The 11,088-nt window shown below is 44.5% G+C and overlaps 1 protein-coding gene across 1 annotated transcript in view; it reads left to right on the top strand.

Annotated features, from left to right (window-relative positions):
• LOC111951322 (uncharacterized) overlaps positions 1-5,570 on the top strand; it is an 18,560-nt gene extending 12,990 nt beyond the window's left edge. Inside the window, exons 2-5 of the mRNA XM_070434761.1 lie at positions 2,066-2,257; positions 2,514-2,670; positions 3,139-3,321; positions 3,472-5,570. Coding sequence (XP_070290862.1) covers positions 2,066-2,257; positions 2,514-2,670; positions 3,139-3,321; positions 3,472-3,727 — 788 coding nt within the window. The 3' untranslated portion in view covers positions 3,728-5,570. The remainder of the gene's footprint in view (positions 1-2,065; positions 2,258-2,513; positions 2,671-3,138; positions 3,322-3,471) is intronic.
• The last annotated feature ends 5,518 nt before the right edge of the window (positions 5,571-11,088 follow it).

The raw sequence follows: 11,088 nt of genomic DNA, 5'->3' as shown, positions 1-11,088 counted from the left end.
TCCCCTCATGGCTAGCTCTCTCTCTCTCTCTCTCTCTCTCTCTCTTTTAACCCCCCCCCTCTCTCGCTGCACGGCTGCAGAACAGAAATCCCCCCATCTGTCATATCTAATCAGCAGACAGCCGCCTGCGTGCTTTCAGGGTCTTCGAGCACTAATAACATCACAAGACAGGAATAACATAACATTACAACTCAGCATCAGTACTGCTCTCTGCTGAATCGATTGTTTATTGGTTTATTCGTTCATTCGGATCCCCATTTGCTTTTGCGAAACAGCAACTATTCTTCTCGGGGTCCACAAAAAAACATAAAACAAGTAGCAAAACACTGATACACTGGCTAGGTTTCCATCCAATTGGCGCCAGATTTTCTTGCAAATATTCAAAAATCCGCACGTTAACAATATGCACGTWTTCCCACAAGAGATGGGTTTCCATCAAATTGACTTGTTGTGGGTGATGACGTAGCGTGCATAGAAAATAACTTTTGAAAGTAAATTCCCATGTCCCGAATAAAAACTCTGATGGTTTTGTAACAAAAAATGTTTGCGTTATATAGCGAATGTGCCCGCTCTGGTCTTGGTATATGCGCTCTAGCCAACAGTTTGCAGATACAGTGCGGGTTTAACCTACTGCATTATGAGATTATTATGCACAGAAGAGCGAGATTATTTGGATTTGTCAAACGACAGCCAAGCATCYATCACCATGTCACCAGAATAAGACCCTCGATATTTATTGGAAAGCAACATCAAGTTCATCACCTTGCACTTTCACCACCCTGTGAGGTTCATCKTTTATCATCATCATTTATTTAATATGTAGRCTAATAAACTGCATGCTTTCCCGAGTCGTAGTGGGAGGACCACACAACATATCATCGCGTGACTCCAAGTTTATTTCGATATGATGGTTATTATATCAATATWTGCGCATAAAGACGTTWCCACCGCCARTTCTCGCATAATTAATTGTACCGACACAAAAAGATCCCACCCTGTGTATTTTGTTTTGTGGAKATTTGGAAAGTTTACCGATAAATTTGCTGTTTCCACCAGGCCTGTCGTTACATTTCTTATCCTACGTACTTTACTTGCATAAAAAGTCTGGATGGAAACCTGGTTACTGATGTACAAGAACAGTCCCACAAAATGTAAAATACAATGATATACAAACAATACAACTAAAAAATAACGTGTGTGTAGATTGTTTTTGTTAGAGTGTGGTAGTGTGCCTGTGTGTGTTTGTGTGTGTGTCATTTCACAGTCCCTAATATGCCATGAGCTGTTGTTTTTTGTTGCTCTGRTTTGAACCAGCTGCAGCTTTGCTAGGTCTTTCTTTGCTGCACTTGACCATATTACCGGACAGTAATCAAGAAGGGACAAGACCAGAGCTTGAACAATTAGCACAGTTGATATTCTTTTGTCAAAAACAAAGAATATATTTCTATAGCAGATATACTCCTCCCCATCTTCACAACAACTGTGTCAATATGACTTGACCCTGATYCTGTAATTGACCATCCAATGTTATACCTAGGAGTTTAGCTTCCTCAACTTGCTCACTGGCCACACCCTTTACGTACAACCCCAGTTGAGGTTTAGGTCTTAGAGAATGTTTTGAACCAAATACAATGCTTTTACTTTTAGATGTATTTAAGACCCGTTATTATTAATCACCCYTTCTGATACTTAAGGGGCTCCCGAGTGGCGAAGCGGTCTAAGGCACTGCATCTCAGTGCTGGAGGCGTCACTATAGACCCTGGTTCGATTCCAGGCTGTATCACAACCGGCCGTGATTGGGAGTCCCATAGGGCGGCGCACAATAGGCCCAGCCTTGTTCGCCGAGAAACATGTCTCTTTCTCTCTCTGCCCTCTTTCTATAAACAGCAAATTCAACTGTGTTTAAATGTACTCTGAGAGCTTTAGATTTAACACCTCTCGAGAGTTTATACCTTATGCTAGATATGAATATTAGTAATAAATGAATATTATATATATATTCTAAACCCCTCTTGTTCTGCTTTTGTAGTTCTCAGATTCACTGTCTGTCTCCCGCTCTCCCCAGGTCTGTTGTGTGTGTCCGTGCTTCCCCCGAGGCGGGGGTCGTTCTATGTAGAGCGTGGGACGGGGGTGTCGGTGGGTACAGTGRTGGCCTTCTGGTGCAGGGAGGGCTACCAGCTGGTGGGCAGTGATAAGATCTCCTGCAGCGTCCGGGCAGGCAAACCCCAGTGGAGCAACTTCCTGCCAGTCTGTGAGGGTGAGACAACACAGCTGGTCCAATCACTCGCTAGCCCTTTAGTTCCAAGCCTCTTCTCCTATTCTGTGCCCATTTCTCCTAGCTCGTACCCTCCTTCCCTAACTCCCTTCTCCTAGCTGCTACACATTTCTCCTACCCTTCTTTCCTAGCTCCCTACTCCTAGCTCCCACCCCTGCAGTTATCACAGAAATATATCTGAAGCGACATGATATGTGAAAGTCATTCGGCTTTCCCTTGATCTGCCTTCCCCTTTCAGCCATCCCGAGGCCAGAGGACCGGGGTCTGCGCGTGGCCYTGCTGGCCTCGGTGGTCAGTGGCATCGTCATCCTGGCAATGTCGCTCTCCTTCATCATCTGCTGCCTGCAGGAACGCACTGGGAAGGACAGGGGRRCCAGGAGGGARGGCAGGAGCAGGTACGGTACACACACTCGCACGCATTCACAGACGCAGGCAAGCYCACACACACACATTTGAAATGCTTCATTTTAATCCACAAATTAGGAAGCAGTACCTCGCTACATGCTTTGCCTTTGTGCGATGCAGGCCTGCGGTCTGAACGCCCGTACTGTCAACCTGGCCGAGACTCCCAAATATCAGCACCACAAGTTTGCACTGATAACCAAGGCTGTTCAGGCGTGACACGAGGGTCTGGTATTTCAGCAACTTGGCAGCAAATGCCTGCTCCATGTAGTAGTCAAAAGAGCAACACACTTCCAAAATGAACACCTCCCTCTGGCCTCCCCCCACAACAACAATATCTGGCATATTTGGTCTATAAGAAAACATATCGGTATCACACAGACACGCACACTTCAAACCTTTACCGGAAAGAGGAGACAGAGGTGATATTGATGGAGATGATGATAATCACCTCTCTCCAGGCGTAGAGYCACGCGGTCTTCTCGGCGTAGTGAGTGCTGGCTGGAGAGAGAGGAGGGGGAWTGGGACACGTTCCCCCCTCCTAAGATCTTCCACCTGTCCCAGCGGCCGGACRTCCGGCTGGCTGCAGAGAGCCCGGTCTACCTGGGGGGCATGGCCGGCTTCGACAACCGCGGATACCAGAGGTGAGAACCTGCGATCTACTGTATGAACCTAAACGTGTTGTAAATATCAATTGGAACCTGCTACTGTAGGCACCTTTTATAGACGCCTAATACATTGGGTTGTAGAGAAATGTTGTTTCCACTGATTCTAAGGTCTCTCTCTCTCTCTAGGAGTCAGGAGAGCCTACTGAAGGCCCCGCTTCCTGGTCTGTTCCAGGCGGAGAGTCAGATCATCTACCCCCATGTGGTGCTCCAGAGAGTCCCCACCCCCACCGCCCCAACTGCCCCTGTCTACCTCCACAACATGCCCCCCAACTCTGGATGTGCTCCCTCACAGCCACACCACATGCCCCCATACCCTACCCCGCAGTATCCTATCCAAAACTCCACCCCCCAGCGAGTTCCATGGCAAACGCAGCCCCATTGAACTGTCACTGTCCCCTCTCTCTCTCCCTCTCTGTAGGTCAAGGGTCAAGGAGAAAGGATCAAATAACACACTATTCCCTAATAAGTGTGCTACTTTTGAGCAGAGCCCGATGCAGTTAACATACACGTTTTGGTCAAAGGTAGCGTAATACATAGGGAATAAGGTGTTATTTGTAATTTGAGAACAGCCCTCAGACCCCTGTCAGTGAGATGATTCTACTACTGCAAGGATAGATGGATGGGACACGTGTTACTGTACATATTGTATGATATGGACTGACTGACAGACAGACAGACAGACAGACAGACCAGAGGGTCTTTTCCAGCACTTCCTGACTCCTCGCCTCGTCTCTCAGTGGGGAAGCCCTTTCTGCTGTTTCTAGTGTATCTCTACACAGCAGAGAAGGGTTTTCTATCTCTACCATTCTCTCTGTCTCCTATCAAGACTTTTGGTCCTTTTGTGGTGTCCTCCATTTTCACAAGAGCATTCTTCCTATTAGTCTTCTGATTGGTCAAAGTCACCCTCAGACTGGGCCTATCAGGACACACTTAGCTGAAGTTCACTTGTTGATGTCACTGACTGAAGACTGTGAGATGTTGTTTGGCGGTGGTCACCAAGTCTCGCCACCGACCAAAGAAGAGAATGGACTTAGCTGAGGAAAGTGGATGCAGAAATCATCCCCAATACCATGTATGGGTGTATAATATATTATTCTTAAAGGTCATGAACAGTCAAAATTATGTTTTTCATGAATTTGGATGATATTAGGATGAAAATATGATGACCAAAGTATGAAAAACGACTTTTTCTTCTACATTGATGAAGTTTGGTCATAAAGTTACTGGTCCCCACCCCCCGGTATCAAACACTTGGATTCAGGAAGCAGGATTATTAAGGGGATAAGGTGACATCACCCTAATGCTCTCGTTTTAATACACCAATGGTAACATGATATTCTCTTACCTAATTTAAATAAGTGCTGCCTTGTAACCAACATTGGAGAAAGCGTGTTTGCAGAGGGGCGTGGTTTATAGAGCTAGATAACTACTCTACTGGTGTTACCTCGTCACTGGCTAGCTAGGTCTTCAGCCAGCGTGAAACTAAAGGGGGAAACGGGTCGTTCAGAACCCTGACACAGTTGTCATGTTAACACATCCGTCAGTGCTGCTGTGAACCGCAACAACGGAAACATGCCAAACGTATATCACATATCAAAATGTATATCATTGATGCGATTTCAATGTTGTTTGAGTASCTTTGTGTAGCACCAGATTAGCTTGAGAGGATTTTACTGCAATGCTGCTCATTGCATCCCAGTTTCTTGACATAGGCATTGAAAAGAGCTCTCGTTCAAGGCGAGTTCGTGAATATAAGCTCCCCGCCCACTCAGCCTGTCTTTTCAAACTTCCTGGTAGCTAGCCATGAGAGYAAAAGTCATTTTCTAAAATGTTTAMCGTTTCTATCCCAAAACAATATAATGGGTGATATTTTTGTCACTCAAAAGGCTATTTRACATGGGAATCAGAATGACTCTTCAGGACCTTTTAATGATATCAGAAGGCCTTTCAGCAAAGTTCACCCATTATTTCCCCCCATTTGTTCTAAAGCTTTGGACAAAAKATTTGGAGAGCTCCTTACCTGTTGTTGAAGTCTTTGTCGTGGGTTTTTCTACGGTGGTAGGAGACTTGGAACAGTCACACCAACTTACCTGCACTTTATGGATTTTACTGATGGGCTGGCAATAGCAATTGCAAGAACCTTTGCACTGATTATTCCCGCAATATGTTTGTATGAAAAATGGTTTCTACCTGAAAACTGATTAAATAGATGTTTGTTTAGTTGAAAGTAGTGTTCTGAGAGTATTTTTGTCTCCACATGACCCCTAGTTCCATAGCCATGTGCCATCATGTGTCATTTCTGCACTATCCAGCAGGGGGAGACCTTTCACAGCAGATTAGTCCCATAGAAAACGCTGACATGCTCTGGAKTAGCGTTTCACTCTGTCCCGGGGACCCCAAAGTGTGCACGTTTTGGTTCTTGCCCTAGCACTACACAGCTGATTAAAATCATCAAAGCTTGATGATGAATTGATTACATGAATCAGCTGTGTAGTGTTTMGCCAAAAAACTAAATGTGCACCCGTTGGGGTCCCCGGGACAGAGTTTGAGAAACGATGTTCTGTACAACATCCTGTATAATGATGGGGGAAATGTGAATGGTAGATATATCCATCAATAGGTCAATAAAGACAAAGGGAGATTATAAACATAGATATTACAACTATCAAAAAAACTATGTTGGATGAAGCTACATCTCTGCCTGGCTAAGGTAGCTGATTTGGAAGGCACATGTAGATGCTAGCCTTAACGACAGGTAGAGTTTACTTGAATATATCTCCAACAGGCAACCGCTATGTCTAATGTGCCTATGAAACATGATAGACAGGACAAAGTTTGGTTTAATATTTGCATTGAAGCATGGAAAAAATAATTTGGTTTCTGCCAATCAACATGTTCGTGTGTGTGTGTGTGTGGATGTGTATGTGTGCGTGCGTGTGTGTGGGTATGTGTATATGCATGTGTGTGTGTGCGTGTGTGTGTGGATATGTGTGTGTGTGTGTGTGTTGCTCAGGTGATACATTAGGCTATACACACCTTAGAATTTTGTCCAGTGGTAGAGAGGAGCGATAGAGTGATAGACCTGGGAGGCCTCTGCAGTACTGAGGAGATGATGAGATTGAAGATAGAAAATAATAATTGTTTATTAAACTTTTGTAGTGCGCTTAATTACAATCTCAAAGCACATTAAGCAACAACAACAAAATAAGACATGCTGATGCAATTTTGAAAAAACAAATAGTTCAGTTTGGAGATGAAATGGTTGGGGAGGGGGGTAGAGGAAGGAGAGAGAGAGAAATAGAAAGAGAGAAAGAGAATAAGAGAGAGAGAGAGAGAGAGAGAGAGAGAGAGAGAGAGAGAGAGAGACCGACTTGAAGCTACTGAGAGGTGTTCAGCCATTGAGAGCAGGAGGATTGGCACCATGACGCTTGAAGCTACAGTCACGTTCTCGTCCTGGCAAACTATCCTCAACCCTTCTACTACTCCAGCTATCTCAACTACGACCGTAGAGGAATGTCAAAGTGACTGGATAGGATCCGGAAGGAATGACAGTTTTTGACCTCACAGAACATGTTGAGATCGTCTTGATGTTGATTGGTGTTCTAGCCAACGCTGCTCTGCTGTGGCTGCAGGTGAAAAGAGGGAAGGTTCTGTCTGCATCTAAGGCCTGTCTGTCTACRGTCCCAATCTCTGCGTCACTTGGCACTGACTTTTTTCTAGCAGGTTTTGAAGGTTTTACTTGTGACGATCATGCWWCGTGCTTGTTTTACCATAGAAATAGATTCTAAATAGATTCTATTTCTATGCTTTTACCTTTCCCGGATTGATATGCTTGGCTCTGTAGTAGGCTATAGATGACTAAATGGTGCACTGTGACTCTCAGGTTGGAGACTACTGTGATTGTGTGGTGCTAGTTGACTAACAGAAGACATACAACTTTTCCTGGGAAATGTGGGGTAGGTGCAACATAAGACAAGAAAAGGACAAGGGTTTGAGTGAGAGGTCAAACTGGTGTCTCCAAGTGATCACACACCTCTCCAATGTGTGCACAGTTCTTTAAGAGTCTTCGACTTTAAGGTACMTTTTTGAGCTCTCCTTGCTGTGCCGTTYAGGAACTAGACCAAGCACACTTGTAGTTGTTTTGTTTGGAACACAACCCRGCAGCCCCGCCATCGCACAATTACTGTTGTCGTTTACGTAATAAAAAAATGGTGGCCATGATTTGAACGCTTGTTCTGTTGCCAACATGACTAGCTTAGTTCTAAAATATGATCTGAAGCTTTCACAGGGCAATTCCCGAAAAACCGATTGCTATTTTGCTGAGTATAGAAAGGAGACGTGAGTGCATTCAGGTGTGTACCGCAGAAAATGTRCTTCACAATAAACAAACATAGGCTCATTCTGTTCAGGACAACRCAGGGTATAACATGTCATCTTGTAACTGTACATCAAACATAGTGATCATAACTGTTGACATTGTATATGACATTTGGAAATGTGAAGTGTACATTTGGACTCACAGGGTGTTTGGCTTGCTTGTGTGACGTCAAAGCGGTATTTATTATAATCCTCGACGTCTCGTCTTTCAAAATACATCGAGTCCTCCTAATTTACTGCTTTTCCCTCACTCAGACAACAAACATTTGCAGAGAGGGATGGMGGCAACTTCTTGTCGCGCGCCGTGCTCAAGGTCAGAACGTCTGTCAGTCAAAACGCATAGGGCACTGTGAGGCGCAGAGCCAGAACTCTGACGTCATGTATAGCATGTTACTGAACAGCCACAACGTTCCAATTTAGGCGCTTATTAGTGCGCGAATTTGCAATTTTCAACACATACAGTATACGGGTATGAGTGTAAAGGGCTAAGCTATTGGATTGCATCCAAATTGGTCATTTTCATTTATAGGATTCATATAATATTCAATAAATATAGTATCAAACATCCCATTTGGACTAAACTTCTACCTAACAATGAGTAAGACATGATGAACCCCCCCCAAAAACAAAATCTAAAACCACGCACTGACCCCCCACACCAATTCCTCTCCAACAACCAGTAAACAGTATCAATTCTCTATGTCTGGCAAGTAGTATGGAGCTGCGGCTAAGAGTAATGTTTCTTCATACTATGTATTGATGTTTGTTTTCCCCTGTTCAGAGAAATTTGTCATTTAAGTTGTTAGGTGTATCGTCATACATCCTGATATTATCAGTGTGAATAATGTGTGAAGAGTTCCCCCCTCAATGTTTAAGGCATAGAAAATGACACARGGTGCATTCAGGAAGTATTCAGACCCCTTCATGTTTACACTTTTTGTTACATTGCAGCCTTATTCTAAAATGGATTAAGTTGTTTTTTTCCTTCTCATCAATCTACACACAATAACCAATAATGACGAAGCAAAAACAGGTTTTTAGACATTTTTGCAAAAAAAAGTAATAAAAAATAACTGAAATATTACATTTACATAAGTATTCAGACACTTTACTCAGTACTTCGTTGAAGCACCTTTGGCATTGACTACAGCCTCGAGTCTTCTTGGGTATGACGCTACAACCTTGGCACATCTTTATTTGGGGAGTATCTCCCATTCTTCTCTGCAGATCCTCTCAAGCTCTGTCATGTTGGATGGGGAGCGTCGCTGCACAGCTATTTTCAGGTCTCTCCAGAGATGTTCGATTGGTTCAAGTCAGGGCTCTGGCTGGGCCACTCAAGTACATTCAGAGACTTGTCCTGAAGCCACTCCTGTGTTGTCTTGGCTGTGTGCTTAGGGTCGTTGTCCTATTGGAAGGTGAACCTTCGCCCCAGTCTGATGTCCTGAGCGCTCTGGAGCAGGTTTTCACTTTCCTCAGTTCATCTTTCCCTCGATCCTAACTAGTCTCCCAGTACCTGCCGCTGAAAAACATCCCCACAGCATGATGCTGCCAGCACCATGCTTCACCGTAGGGATGGTGGCAGGTTTCCTCCAGATGTGACGCTTGGCATTCAGGCCAAAGAGTTCAATCTTGGTTTCATCAGACCAGAACATCTTGTTTCTCATGGTCTGAGAATCCTTTAGGTGCCTTTTGGCAAACTCCAAGCGGGCTGTCATGTGCCTTTTACTAAGGAGTGGCTTCCATCTGGCCCCTCTACCATAAAGGCCTGATTGGTGGAGTACTGCAGAAATGGTTATCCCATCTCCGCAGAGGAACTCTAGAGCTCTGTCAGAGTGACCATCGGATTCTTGGTCACCTCCCTGACCAAGGCCCTTCTCCCCCAATTGCTCAGTTTGGCCGGGCGGCCAGCTCTAGGAAGAGTCTTGGTGGTCCAAACTTCTTCCATTTAAGAAGGATGGAGTTCACTGTGTTGTTGGTGACCTTCAATGCTGCAGACATTTTTGGTACCCTTCCCCAGATCTGTGCCTCAACATAATCCTGTCTCAGAGCTCTACGGACAATTCCTTCGACTTCATGGCTTGGTTTTTGTGGGACCTTTATATAGACAGGTGTGTGCCTTTCCAAATCATGTCCAATCAATTTAATTTACTACAGGTAGACTCCAATCGAGTTGTAGAAACATCTCAAGGATGATCAATGGAAGCAGGATGCACCTAAGCTCAATTTCGAGTCTCAAGTTTTTCTGTTTTATTTTTAACAAATGTGCAAAAATGTCTAAACCTGTTTTAGCTTCGTCATTATGGGGTATTGTGTGTAGATTGATGAGGAACCTTTTTTATTTAATCCATTTTAGAATAAGGCTGTAGCGTAACAAAATGTGGAAAAAGTCAACGGGTCCGAATACCTTCCGAATGCACTTCATTGGTTTCCTTACCCTGTAAGCAGTCTATGGACATGGGGAGAATCTCAATTTGTTTGCTAGCCTCCTCTCCTCCATCCTCTCCTCGCCTCTTTTTTAAAACATTCCAAATAGTAAACAATTCAAACAATAAGTTATCAATTCAAATTAGGCAAAAAAACAAATGGTCATCCAATCAAACAAAAACAAAAGCAAAACAAAAATCTGGGTGGGGTCTGGGCTGGCAGTTGCTGAAAGGAATGGCAGTTGTGGTTGTTCGGTGCTGTGTCCAGGGTTGGTGCTGTTGTGGCTTGGACCAGGAAAACCTGAATTGATACTGCTGTTGGGGCCTGGACTGGAAGTCGTGCTGGGACTGGGACTGGAGGCCAAGGGTAGGTGCTGGGTCTGGTGCCAGGCACTGAAAAAAAACAGGAACCGGGAACTATGTCCATAGGCCTGGGCTGGTGTTGGAGAAAGAGCGATGCGGCGGCAAGGCTGGACGCTGGAAGACGGAGGTAGCAAACAGGGCCCAGACCCAGCTGGCAACGGAGCACTCACAAACAGTTGGTAGGTGTGTTCAGTGTGAGTGCCTCACCAATGACTTCCTGGTGAAACCCTGTACTGTCTTGGTGATGGAATGGGGAATGCTGGGAGGGGTGAAGGCAGAAAAACTTGTTTTTCAACCTCTCCACAAATTTCTTGTTAATTAACAAACTATAGTTCGGTTAGGACATCTACTTTATGCATGACACAAGTAATCTTTCCAACAATTGTTTACAGACAGATTATTTCACTTATAATTCACTGTGTCACAATTCCAGTGGGTCAGAAAAAATTATTTCTCCACACACACTAAGTTGACTGTGCCTTTAAACCACGCAGCCGTCATACCGCTCAGGAAGGAGACGCGTTCTGTCTCCTAGAGATGAACGTTCTTTGGTGCGAAAAGTGCAAATCAATCCCAGAAC

This window comes from Salvelinus sp. IW2-2015, linkage group LG24 (assembly GCF_002910315.2).
Source record: "Salvelinus sp. IW2-2015 linkage group LG24, ASM291031v2, whole genome shotgun sequence".
Taxonomy (NCBI): domain Eukaryota; kingdom Metazoa; phylum Chordata; class Actinopteri; order Salmoniformes; family Salmonidae; genus Salvelinus; species Salvelinus sp. IW2-2015.
The sequence above is the reverse complement of the archived record's forward strand: the minus strand, read 5'-3'. Positions and strand labels throughout refer to the sequence as shown.